The 14,434-nt window shown below is 38.8% G+C and overlaps 1 protein-coding gene across 1 annotated transcript; it reads right to left on the bottom strand.

Moving 5' to 3' along the window:
• Positions 1-11,824: 11,824 nt before the first annotated feature.
• Positions 11,825-12,824, bottom strand: LOC140833320 (probable glutathione S-transferase). The gene is made up of 2 exons (XM_073197696.1): positions 12,436-12,824; positions 11,825-12,343 (listed from the first exon to the last, which is right to left on the bottom strand). Exons 1-2 carry the CDS (start codon positions 12,745-12,747, stop codon positions 11,999-12,001), a joined length of 657 nt encoding a protein of 218 aa, XP_073053797.1. The 5' UTR covers positions 12,748-12,824; the 3' UTR covers positions 11,825-11,998.
• Between the last annotated feature and the right edge of the window lie 1,610 nt (positions 12,825-14,434).

Raw genomic sequence — 14,434 nt, 5'->3', positions numbered from 1 at the left:
TAGGATTTCATCCCTTTTTAGCTCTCCCTCACCTTACATCCCTTTTATTATTTCATTTTTTTTTGTGCATAGTTTTCTCATGTGTACTCCCTAGGCTTTGGATATAGGGTATTTTTATTTATTTGGCCTAGGGATGGATTTTTAGGTCTTATGCACGATTGGATGAAGGATATTTGAGGAATACATTTGATTTTCTACTTGAGTTTATGCTACTGGTTAGTCACTCATTTCAACAGGTTTTCATTCAAGTTCCACTCGCATCTAATGTTTCTTTAGTTCCCCTCACAGATTATTTTGAACTTAACTATCATCGACAAAACTATTAAAATCCACTATGTGTGCATAAAAAAAATTCAATACATCGGGGGATTCATAACGAGTGATAAGACTAAGCAACATGCAGTTCAATTAGCCCAAAATCATCACTGGCTACCAATTTACTAATTTCACCATCAACTGACACTCATGCAAGACAAATACGAAAGATAACAAATACGAAAACGACCCCCTCATATTGAAGGTGTGCAATGTCCCCATTGCACAAAAGACGAAGAACACAAATGCAAACATGAATGCAAACACAGCAACAAATGCAAAATAAATGATTGAACGAACAATAATCCGAAAACAAAATTATGCAGTAGACAAAATAAAAGAAAAGAAAGGGGAAACAGTAAACTCCCCTAATCAAAGCTCATCCTCATCGTGTTCCGGTGGTGGCACTCCTGTGGCATCCCCTTGCGGAAGGTAGTCATACTGAAACTGGTAGGGAGGAACAAACAGCGGAAGTGGCGGTATGGCCCCTGGATCTACGCCCCCGTGGAGGAGCATAGTGCGCATCATGGAGTCGAGGTGGGCAAGATGGGTCGCCACATTTGCGTTGACCTGCTCCTGATGAGCTATGAAGGCAAGGCTCTCGTCCATTTTTTCATTTTGGGTGCGCCTGCGGGGCTGTGGGCGACGGCTGGCGGCGCTTGATCCACATGCCTCCTCCTCCTGAGTGGGGAAGTCGACGTGTCTTTTTCCCATCTTCCGCTTTAAGTCATCTACACAAATAGCCTTCATCGGCTGCAACCACTCTTCATCCTCACGGAAGACAACTCCCGCCCTCGCACACAATTCAGAGATGATGGTGGGGAAAAAGAGACCGACATGACTATTGTGGGCACTCAATATTATTTGAGAATTTATCAGCTTGCCTACATTTATGTTGTATCCAGCTGTCAAAGCATACAGGAGCACCGCCCGCTCTTTTTGCACCTCGCTCTTATGCGAGACAGGCATCATCCGTCGGGCCACAAATAGGTACCAAAGGGCAATTTCCGCTTTCAAATACTTCTCGACGAAACAGCTCAGCGGTCCGCCCAAAGGTTTCCACATTGTGCCCTGGTGGCACAGCTCTGCGAGGATTGTATCATAATCAGAGTCGGTGCCCAATGCCTCAAATTTAGAGTCATCAACTTCCGCTGTTTCTAATAGTGCATTGATCGTAACAGAGTCACACAGAACTAGTCGACCCCTAACAAAGACCCTACCATCTTTCCCTGCTGCCGCATTCGCATAGAATTCTCTAACAACTGAAACTACCGCCGCCTTGGGTTGAGTCCCAAATTGTTCCCATCCACGCCGGCCCAAATCCACAAGAGGCCCTAGATATCTGTCCTAAAATTGTCTACGAAATCCCCTCTCGGTTATAGGGTTTCTGTGAATCTTAGCATGATCGTATCTAGCCCTAGCCGCCTCACTCACAAACCGATGTCTATCAAAGGATGAAGATGAAGAGGAGGAACCGGGATTACCTCGTTGTTTCTTGGGAGCCATGGTAGTGGTGACGGAGATAGTGGGTGACCGGAGAGGGTTATTCTTGCTTCCTAAGGAGGGTTGTGCCTTGTTGCCGGAAAATGGAGTGGAGATTAAGTGTCTGCACAAGAAAATCGAAAGAGGGGGTTGAGTTAGAGTTAGGGATTTGGGGAGAAATTTTCGCAGAATGAAAAGGGGAAAGAGATTTCACGTCTTTATCTGCAAGCGCACTCGAGCGGTAAAAAATTACCGCTCGAGCGCCAGGTTCTTTGGAATTTTTTCGCAAAATGAGTGGGAGCTCTGTAGATTATGAAATCAATGGTCGCGCTCGAGCGGTAGAAATGACTGCACGAGCGCCGAGCTCTCTGAAAAATTGACACCCACCTCTCTTTTTTTTTTTGTGAAATAAAAACTAAACAATAGTAAAAGAAAATAAAACATACTGACAAGAAAGAAAAATTAAATTAAATGCAAGAGAAGGGAAATAAAAGTAGTTCTCAATTTACAGTCGAGAGCTAGACTGTCGGCCGGTCTCAGTTTGAATTGTCTTGGAACCGGGTGATTTCAAGTTGTGGCTCAATTATGCTACCCATGTAGCGCTTCAGTTGTTGGGCATTGACCGTGAATGTCCCATCCTTCCCATCGTGCAGTTCCACGGCTCCCGACGGGTATACTTTAGAAATCACGAATGGTCCAGACCATCGCTACTTCAATTTTCCAGGAAACAGTCGCAACCGAGAGTTGTAGAGTAGAACATTGTCACCTTCCTTGAATTCCCTCTCGATGATCCGCTTGTCATGGGCCTTCTTCGTCTTCTCCTTGTATGACAGTGCAAGATCATATGCCAGGTTCCGGAATTCCTCTAACTAATCCAGTTGCAGCAGACGTCGTTCACCTGTGTCAGTAAAATTAAAGTTCAATGTTTTTGTGGCCCAGTATGCTCGAATGCTCCAACTCTACAGGTAAATGACATGCTTTACCAAACAACAACCTATATGGTGTAGTGCCTATAGGTGTTTTAAAAGCAGTCCTATATGCCCAAAACGCATCATCTAATCTCACTTATCAGTCTTTCCAACTGACACCTACAACTTTCTCCAAAATCCGCTTTATCTCTCGGTTCGACACTTCCACTTGACCACTCGTTTTGGGGTGATATGGGGTAGAGATCTTGTGTGCGACACCGTATTTTCTCAAGAGTTTTTCAAATAGTTTATTGCAAAAATGGGTGCCACCATCACTAATGATTGCTCTTGGTGTCCCAAACCTGTTAAAAATATTTTTCTTTAAAAATTTCAGGACAACTTGAGCATCATTAGTGGCATACGCTTCTGCCTCTACCCACTTAGACACATAATCAACCGCAACCAAGATATATTTTTTCGTGAACGAACTGGGAAACGGTCCCATGATATCTATCCCCCATACATCAAAAACCTCACACTCAAGAATATTGTTTAACGGCATTTCATGACGGTTAGAGATGTTACCTGATCGCTGGCATTTATCACAGGTTAGCACATAAGCACGAGCATCTTTAAAGAGGGTTGCCCAATAAAAGCCACATTCAAGTACCTTAGATGCCATCCTTGTTGGTCCAAAATGACCATCTATCTCACGGTCATGGTAATGGTTGAGCATTTGCCCAAACTCCTCCTCTGCAACACATTTTCTTATCATGGAATCTGCACAAATCTTAAACAAAAATGGTTCCTCCTAAAAATAGTATTTCACGTCAGAGAAGAATTTCTTTCGTTGGCGAAACAATAGATTTGGTGGTGGTGTGCCTGTGAAAAGAAAGTTAGCGAAATTTGCATACCAAGGTCAGTGTCTCACCTCAAATAGCTGCTCATCAGGAAACCAATCATTTATAGCTTGATCTACACAATCATTACTATTCAGCTCTAACCTAGACAAGTGATCCGCTACCACATTCTCGACACCTTTCTTATCTTTTATTTCTAAATCAAATTCTTGTAATAATAAAATCCACCGAAGTAAGCGTGGCTTTGCATCTTTTTTAGCAAGTAAATATTTCAATGCCGAGTGATCTGTGTAAACAATTACTTTGGACAAAACAATGTATGAATGAAATTTGTCAAGCGCAAATACTACTTCAAGTAATTCCTTTTCAGTTGTTTCATAATTCAATTGAGCCTCGTCAAGGGTCTTACTTGCGTAGTAAATTGTATGAAATACCTTGTTTTGACGCTGGCCAAGCACAGCCCCCACCGCCGTATCACTGGCATTGCACATGATCTCGAAGGGCAGATCCCAATCCGGTGCCACCAAGACAGGAGCCATCACCAAGCGCTCCTTCAAATCCTCGTACGCCTGTAAACAGTCAGCATTGAAATCAAAAGGCACATCTTTCATGAGTAAGGAAGATAAAGGTTTGGCAATTTTTGAAAAGTCTTTGATAAACCGCCTATAAAAACCGGCGTGGCCTAGAAAACTTTTAACTCCCTTCACTGAGGCTGGTGGCGGTAGGTTCTTTATGACTTCAATTTTAGCTTTGTCCACCTCAATTCCTTGTTCTGAAACCTTGTGCCCTAAAACAATTCCCTCTTGTACCATGAAATAGCACTTTTCCCAATTAAACACCAAGTTCGTCTCCTCGCACATTCTCAACATGGATCTCAAATTCTGCAAACACTCATCAAAAATTGCACCAAAGATAGAAAAGGCATCCATAAATACTTCAAGAAAGGTTTCAATCATATCATGGAATATAGCAGTCATGCAGCGCTGAAATGTAGCAGGTGCATTACAAAGACCAAAAGGCATACAAAGGCAAAAGTTCCATAAGGACAAGTGAAAGTGGTTTTCTCTTGGTCCTCAGGTGCAATAGTGATTTGATTATACACCGAATACCCATCTAGAAAACAATAAAATTCATGCCCCGCTAATCTCTCCAACATTTGATCAATAAAGGGAAGGGGAAAATGGTCCTTAAGGGTGGCATCATTCAACTTCCTATAGTCAATACACACTCTCCACCCCGTGACAGTTCTCGTGGGAATAAGTTCATTCTTTTCATTAGTGATCACCGTAATCCCACCTTTCTTTGGCACGCATTGAAAATGACTTATCCAAGCACTATCTGAAATATGATAGATAATACATGAATCGAGAAGCTTAATAGTTTCAGCCTTCACTACCTCTTGCATCTTTGGATTTAGTCGTCTTTGAGGTTGCACGAGAGGTGAGTACTTTTCTTCCATCAAGATTTTATGCATGAATATCGATGGACTGATTCCCTTGATGTCTGCCACCTTCCAAGCGAATGCTCTTTTGTGCTCTTTGAGAATTTGCAACAATTTTTTCTCCATAGCATTTGTCAAAGCAGCAGAAATAATGACAGGCAAAGTGTTATTTTCACCTAGGTATACGTATTTTAATTGCGGAGGTAAGGGTTTGAGTTCAAGCGTCGGTGGTTCCTCGATGCTTGACTTTGGAGGGATCAAATCTCTGCGCTCTTCTAGACCTTCTAGTCTCATCCTCATCGGCCTTCTCCATGGATGGTTGGCATTAAAGTATGCCACTATTTCAGCTTTTTCTGCATCCAAGTCGTCATCCTCCAATTCACTTGTGAGGGTGGCTTCCAAAGGGTCCCCAAGAGTATCATGCACATAGTTAGACACGAGAGCATCAACAGCATCAATTCTATAACAACTATCAGAGTGCAGTGTGTGCTTAAGTGCATTAAAAATATCAAAAGTGATCTCTTCCTCACCCACTCTCAATCTCAACTTTCCTTCTTGAACATCAATCAGGGCCTTGCCAGTCGCAAGGAATGGTCTCCCCAGAATCAACGGCATCTCTATGTCTTCCTCCATGCCAAGTACCACAAAGTCCGCAGGGAAAATAAAATTTTCCACTTTCACTAGCACATCCTCAATCACTCCCCAGAATCAACGGCATCTCTATTGATATGCAATTTTTTAAATACCTCAAGAAACTTACCGAATTGTGCATCTAGTTTTGCTTTTTTTAGTGCTGTAGGAAAAGGTGGAGGGATAACAATTTTAGGTTGTGCAGTGGGTGCTGGTGTAGAGTTAGAGGACTTAACTTTGGTTCAGAATTCTCATCCAATTTTTGAGTTTTATCTTTTTCTCTTGACTCTAAAACTTTCCCACTCTTCAACTCAATGGCCTTCACTTGCTCTTTTGGATTTGTCTCTGTGTTACTTGGCAAGGTGTCCGGCTCTCTACTTGCTATCATCTTGGACAACTGTCCAATTTGATTCTCGAGCCCTTTTATTGATGCATCTTGGTTTTGAAGTCTAGTTTCAGTGGATGAAATAAACTTAGACATCATTTGCTCCAGGTTGCACATCTCTTCTCTAGGAGGATCAGATTTATGGTTGTTTCCCATATGATTGTCCTCCTTGCAGTTGATTCTGACTGTTTTGACCGTCCTATGAAAAGTTGGGATGTTGCCTCCATCCAGTATTGTATGTGTTTGAGTACGGATCATTCCTCGGACGGTTCTGAACTCCCACTTGGTTCACTGGTGCCTCCTCATTTATATAGAAAGGACCACTATCTTGACAGTCCTTAACATAGTACTCTCCTCCGCATTTTTCACAAAATATCTCTTGCAGGCGCATCACTGTCCCGTTTACGTTCATGCTGTCTATTTTCCTGTGGAGTGCTTCTAATTGTGCGGTGACAGCTGAAAAGTCAGTTACCTGTTGTACTCCTGCATTCCTTCGCTGAGTGTTCCTTTTAGATTGAGGGAGATAGTTGTTAGCAGCCATCTCCTCTAGTAATTCATACCCCTCTTCGGCCGTTTTCCTCAACAGATTTCCGCAGGCTGCAGCATCTATCATGGTTCGGTTAGATGAAATTAAACCATAGTAAAAATTTTGGACCACTAACCCAAGAGGCAACTCATGATGTGGGCATCTTCACAAAAAATCTTTGTAGTGCTCCCAAGCCTCGTAGAGTGACTTCTGCTCAAATTGAGAGAAGGTGGTTATGTCCGCTCGCAGCTTCATGGTTTTTGATGGAGAAAAGTACTTCAAGGGAATGCCTTGGCCATATCCTCCCAAGTTGTGATTGAACCTACAGGCAAACAATTCAACCAAGATTTATCTTTATCACTCAAAGAGAACGGAAATAAACGTAGTCTAACAGCATCATCTGAAACTCCATTAAATTTAAAAGTATCTCAAATTTCTAAGAAGTCGGCGATATGAGTGTTTGGATCATCTAGCGCATTTCCCCCGAATTGGACAGTGTTCTGGATCATTTGAATTATTGTTGTCTTGATCTCAAACTGGTTTTCCCTAACAGTTGGTCGCACTATGCTTGGACGTGCTCCATCAAGCGATGGTTGCGCATACTCAAGCATGGGTATGCGCCTTGGCTCTTCGATACTTGGATCTTCGTGATGCTCCTCCTCACGTTCGTTCCTGTTCATTATGTCTCTTAGTATTTGTTGTTGTCGTCTTCTACGTAAGGTTCTTTCAATCTCGGGATCGAATGTCTCTAGTTCAGACTCTAGAGACCTTGGCATGCACAAGAGAGATATCTGTGAAAAAAAAATTCGAAGGTGTCAACCAAAGTGAAAACAGAGAATGCTAAAGTAAATAATTGAAAATAAAATTGTAGATTAACAGTCCCCGGCAACGGCGCCAAAAACTTGAGCGAGCAAAACTTGCAGTGTGGAATCCTTAATAAAATATGGTTTTGTATGCTCAAAATTAATCGCAATTGCACGATGTCAAGTAATATTACAATGTACGTAAGTACGAGTATCGTTCCACTGAATACTGTATTTAACAATTATTATTTTCAGTTATTAAATCCTTACCAACGAAGGTTTATTGGTTGATTATTACTATTGTGATCAAATAAACATGAAAATAAAATTATTCAGGAATTAAAGAATGAAATAGAATATCTAAAATGATAGATTTAAACTTCAAAGAGAAATGAATTTTTTGGGAATATCGGTTCATCTACCCCTTGTTAATTAATTAATTCGTTCGATATTGATTTTATGCTTCCGAGAGGATTTCCTATTCAATGGAACACACTCTCTCGAGCTATGCCAAACTAATTCTACTCAATGAAGTAATTAAATGTCTTTAATTATTTATCAAGAGTGAATTGCATGTCGACTTATGAAATCCTCTAGTTTTCGAACCTTAGGACTATGACAATCGGCGCGTATCCAATTTCATATATCTATGTAAATTGTAGATCCACGGATTACACTATCGTTCCTATCACAAGTTATTCTCTCGAACTCACTCACAATATAAAAACGTTGTCAAAGTTAGCTACGCTCTAACAACACGATAAAATAGTAGTATAAACAAGAATAACGCAACAATCGAAATATAAATTAATTCAAATCAACGTTCGGGGTAGGATCATCTTAAATCCCAACAAATAATAAAAGTTTAGCTACTCGAGTTCATATTAAAACTAAACAAAACAAAGTTTAAAGAATAGAAACTAGATCAGAAATACTCGGCGTGACGAAAATCGCAAAGACGACGCCCGAAATCTTCAAATCTTCAACTTCTGACGCGAAAAATCTCCAAGGCTTGTGGCGGCTCTGAAATTATGTCTGAGTGTCCCTTTTCCGTCCAAAAATCCTCCCCATATCCTCCCCTTTCTTCAACTAAGGTAAGGAATCGGCAAATATATTTTTCCAAAAATAGGTGGCGCTCGGGCGGTAGAATATTACCGCTCGAGCGCCACATCTTCTGTAATCTTGCTTGGGATGTGCGGCAGTCGCGCTCGGGCGGTATAAAATTACCGCCCGAGCGCCGAGTCTTCGGTAAGTTGGCTCTTCGGAAGATAAATCCCGAGCCCAGACGGTAGAAAATTACCACCCGAGCACCACATGTTCTGGACATCACCTTTGGCATTCAACTCTCACGCCCGGGCGGTAGTTTTCTACCGCTCGGGCGCCACCTTTTCTGTTCATTTTCTTCTTCGATTGCATACTTCGCTCCAATTTTGATTTCCGGTCGTTTTACCTACAAATTTGTCACGCACAAGTAAGAAACGATCAAATGCATATGCTTACTCTAAAACGAACACAAATGTAAATGCAATGGACGCATGCACAATGCAAACACACGCAAACTAATGCATTAAAACACGTAAAAACTAAGTCTATCACAATTCTCAAAGGTACATGAGAGAAATGTCCCGGGCCACTTTTCTTGGGAGCTCTTTCTTCAGGCCTGACAGCCCGGTCTCCTCTCGACCTCTTCAAAGATTCTCTCTTCTGGTTATGCGCTTCTTCCATATTAATGTATTTCTCTGCCCGGGACAAGAGATTTTCAAAATTCCCGGGCAACCTCTTGGTTAAGGATCGGAAAAATCCCCTTCCCACAGTCCTTGCATAAACGCGGTAGTTTTTGTCTCGGGTGCACAGGCCGGCACATCCAGGGCCACCCGGTTGATTCTCTTGATATATGCCCTTAGAGTTTCATCTTGTCTCTGCTTTACCTCAAACAAGCTGAAAACAGTCTTCTTGTATTTCTTGCTGCTGCTAAATTGATGCAAGAATACCTTTTGGAAATCTTCAAAGAAATGAATGCTTTGTGGTGCCAACCCTTCAAACCATCTTTGTGCAGAGTCGACCAATGTGGTTAGGAACACATTGCCCTTAATTTGGTCTCCAAAGCAATGCAGCATGGCCATGTTTTCGAAACGAGCAAGGTGCTCTTCGGGATCAGAACTCCTGTCATAGTCCTTGATTTTGGCTGATTTGAAATGCTCGGGTAGTGGTTCCCGGACAATAATCAGAAAATGGGCAACCCTTTACAAATGGAGCATTGCCCTTAGAACCAACCTGCCTCTCCAGTACTTTTACTTTCTTCCTCAACTCCTCCAATTCTTTCGCAACAGTGGGAGACTTAGAACCTGCGCTTGATTCCCTCTCCTCTTCCATTCTCTCCTCCTCATGTGGCTGCTCATGTTGCTGTTCGGGGTGACTAGAATGATGGGTGGTGGCTTGCTTCGCTAGGGACGTTTTGACAACATCCGTCACAATTTTGGTCAACGCCTCGGGGGTTAGTGGGCTGGGGACCATCAGGTGGGGCGGCCACCTGCACCAGAAAGGCGGGTGTTGTTTTCTTCATGAACTCGGGAGGTGTCTTGATTTGCACTTCAAGTAGGAGCCATATCAACGCCTTAGAACTCAAGTTTCCCACAGACAACGCCAATGATGCAACACGAGCGAAATGGACGAGTCGGGTCGGGAACTCTGCCGTGTTTGCTATCAAAATGTTGAAGGAAATATGATTTGGACGTTTGGCTTGAATCTTGTGTCTCCTCGAGTAATTTAAGATATCTGCGAACAAGAAGACAACCACGTGAATGGGCGCCGGAGGGATGTCCGGCGTGACCACTCCGATGCTTAAGTCAGCAGGGTACTCAAGCAATAAAACCAATGTGGTCAAGTAATGGCTGTGTGATTGGTGTGGTAGATGGAGAGTAAATGAGAGTATTAAATGTGTGAGTTAATATCTGAATAGAGAATAAATACAAGTAAAGAACCTGGTATTTATAGTAGAGGATGCAATTATGAGCTCGTTTTTTGTGTTTGAGCATTAATTGTAATAGGGTGGCTGATTATACCCTATTGTTCTGACATGTCAAATCTTATATTAGTCACATCCAGCCCACCTGATTTTGTCAACCATTTATGTTACTTGTCAGAGGTAGGTCGGTTGTACATATTCTATCGAGTCGGCGCCATTAAATGCTTCACTCATACCAAGGTGACTAGGGTAGAACGCTTCTCGGGGATTTATATAGAAGCCCGGGCATTTCATGTCCCGGGGAAGTCATGTTCCAGGTGATTCAATGGCCCGGCCTATTGACTGACTGCCCACTTCATGATTTCATTTAGTCGTACCCTCCTCGTCCCGGGCAGTTCCATGATTTGGGGCGTTAATCCACCTCGTCATTTTACCGGTCCGAGATCATTCTATCCTGACTCGGGCACCATCCATGGATATGCTCCATGGCCCGGGAAGTCCTAGGACCTATCCATGACCCCGGACATCCCGGGGTATCAATGACGATGGACTTACTTCCCGCTCTTTTGATGAGGTAAACCCCCTTCAAAAATGAATATTCAACAAAAACTTATGGTCATAGAAGAAAAACTTTGAAATGGGATGTCTGTGATAAGGTGTCCGAGATGATTGAGTTGATCAATCTTCGATAGTTTGATTTTTCATATCGATACTTTTTAGGACGAGTCTGTCACACATGATATGTCAAATGTTGTTTATTGGCTAGCATAATTTACAAATTAATTAATTAATATGGAGATTTACTCAATATGCAGCGACGGATTTCATCTTAAAAACACAGTAGAAATATTTATTAGAAACCTGTTTAAATATATAAATGTTATTTTTTGTCATGAAAGGTGAGATTATATTTTTATTAGTTAGATTAGATATCATGACAAATCAATTCATTGAAGCCTTTCATTCGATTATTGTGTGCCACTTAATTAAATTTATGTTGGCTTGTTGAGACGGTCTTACGGGTCATATTTGTAAGACGGATCTCTTATTTGGGTCACCCATGAAAAAGTATTACTTTTGATGCTAAGAGTATTACTTTTTATTGTGAATATGGGTATGGTTGACCCGTCTCACAAATTTGATCTGTGAGACGATCTCACATGAGACCCACTCATTTATGTTTCTCTTCTTTAATTTAGTGAAAAATACTTACTCATTAACTTGAATAATTCTTTTTGTGAAATTGTATCATTAATTTATATTTATAACAAAAATTTTCTCGTTATAAAATAATATTTTTAATATAAAAAATAATTATTTTTTTATGATCTAATATAGTAATAGATCAATTTCATAAAATTAATCTGCGAGACCATCTTTCAATAGTCTTGATTAATATTCTTAATTCTTAAGAAGAATGAAAAACCACGTGGCACTATTTTTTTTTTTTTTTTTTTTGAAGTTTGTATATGGTCGATTTATATATGAAAAAAGTATTTGACTTTGAGCTTTTTAGAAAATTAAAAATTTTATTAAGATTTGAAGCACTGACTTCACACACACAGAGACACTTTATAGAAACATGTGAGACAAACAAAGCACCTGCCTCATTCTCCTTATTTTCCCCAAAACAAAACACAAGCAAGTCCAAGAAACCGAAGGTCTGAAAATTCTAGATGGCTCTCATTTGGTCTGAAGGAATAGAGCCCTGAAAATCCCGGCCAGTTTCTCCCGATCAGGCAGGTGTTCCTTCACAAAACTCGAGTTGACGTACTCCTCCATCCATGTACACAGATTCGGGAACTTGTCGTTTGTTATGAGTTCGAGTCCCACCAATTCAGTGATAATCACAGACCAATAAGCGACGAAATTGGCAGCAATATCGACCAGCCCGATGCTATCTCCGCCGAAGAATTTCTTCCCTTCTAGCTCCTTGTCAAGAAATTTTAGCAGTTCTGGTGCTTCTTCCTTGGCTTTCACTTGCTCCTCCCCTGCACCCCAACAAGCCTTCCACACTGCTGGAAAGCACTGGAACATGGAAATTTTTACCAGTTTACATTAGTTAGCTTTACACCAACTAAAGGAAATCTTGAAAAATAAAGCGTGGTAGAAGAATATACCTTTTCATCAATAAATCTAGCCCAGAAACGGGCCATGGCTCTGTCATAAGGATTTTTGGGCAAGATGGATGGTCCATTTTTCCAAGTTTCATCAATATATTCAAGAATCACCAACGACTCCGCGATTGGCTTACCATTGTGCAGCAGCACGGGAATCTTTTTGTGTACTGGATTGTACTGAAGAAGCTGTGCGGACTTATTGGTTAGATCTTCTTCTACGTATTCGTATTCAACTCCTTTCAGTTTCAGCGCCATCTCGACTCTGCGGCTAAATGGGCTTCCCCAAACGCCAAATACCTTCACTTCCGCCATTATAATCCTAGCAAGATTTCTTGATTGAGTTTAATTCCGAACGAAATTCAGTGTAGTTTTTTCTTGTTGAGAGCTCTTTCTGGTTCTTATAGGGAAATTGGACTGGTCAGGCTACGAAAGTGCGAACAAAACAAGGCTACGAAAGTAATAAAGTTTTTTTCTTTTTTCTTTTTTATTTAGATGAGAGGCCTAACCTAAAAATAATTGAGTAGATAATTCATAAATATTTATTTTTTGAAGTTTGTATATGGTCGATTTATATATGAAAAATATTTTTTTGTTGTTATAACATTTTTATTGTCCAAATATTTTTTTTCTAACGCATTTTATAAATATTTTGGATATTATTAAACTTATTGTTTTTCTAATTCTATTTCTATAACTACATAAGTATTTACTAATATAGATTTCACGATGAAATGTTTTTTTTTTACTTAATTCAAAGGAAAAATTGCTATTCTCCCAAAGAAACACTTGATTCTATGTTTAATTTTAAAAAATATATTTTTATGTATCAAACACGCACATATTAGAATTTAGAAAACCATAAACAGAAAATGGTTTATCAAAGAAGTGTAAATAATAATTAAAAAGTAAAACACCATTGCTTTAAAATCCATCCAACAAAAGTTTGAATTAAAATCAATTAAGTGTTATATATATATATATATATATATATATATATGTATGTATGTATGAATATTATATGTTTACAAAAAATATTAAAACCTATAAAATAATAAATAAAATATTAAAACCTATAAAATAATAAATTATTTAATGTTGTTCTGGACCTGGTCTAGTCTAGTATAGTGAACCAAAATTAAAACCTATTATTATTATTATTATTATTATTATTAATTTAATTCAAATATATTATTAGTAGTACTAGTATTAGTATTATTACTATTATTATTAGTAGTAATATTAGTGTTATTATTATTATTATTATTATTATTATTATTAATTATTTTAATTCGAATGAAAAATATAAAATATAAATATTTATAATATATGTTAATTATTAAATATTTTGTATTGTTTGGTTTGGTGATTGAAAAATTAGAGATATGAGAGGATTGAAAGGAAAAAATAGAGATATGAGAGGATTGAAGGGATAAAATTAAGGAGAATAAAAACAGTAGCCTTTCACGAATATATCAATAAGAGGTTTAACTTTAGCATATAGTATCGATAAAACTTACGTCGTATTATAATATTTTCATTCTATTATTAAATTTACATTGTTTATTTTCTATTTAAGCTATTATTATTAATTTAATTTCAATCGCAACATAAAACTCAAGCGTGAAAGTATATTTATAAATATATTATTATTATTATTATTATTATTATTATTAATTAATTTAATTCGAATGAAATATATATATATATATATATATATATATATATATATAATATATGATAATTATTAAATATTTTGTATTATTTGATTGAGTGATTGAAAAATTAGAGATATGATAGAATTGAAAGGAGAAAATTAAGGAGAATAAAAATAATAGTCTTTCATCAATATACCAATAAGATGTTTAAATTTAGCATATATTATCGATAAAATTTATACTGGATTATAATATTTTCATTCTATTTCTAAATGTACATTTTTTATTTTCTATTTAAGCTATTATTATTAATTGAATTTTAGTCACAACATTAAAATAAAATA

The sequence above is a fragment of the Primulina eburnea genome, chromosome 6 (genome assembly GCF_022965805.1).
Source record: "Primulina eburnea isolate SZY01 chromosome 6, ASM2296580v1, whole genome shotgun sequence".
In the NCBI taxonomy this organism is placed as follows: domain Eukaryota; kingdom Viridiplantae; phylum Streptophyta; class Magnoliopsida; order Lamiales; family Gesneriaceae; genus Primulina; species Primulina eburnea.
Note: the sequence above shows the minus strand (reverse complement) of the source record. Positions and strands in the feature narration are given on the sequence as shown.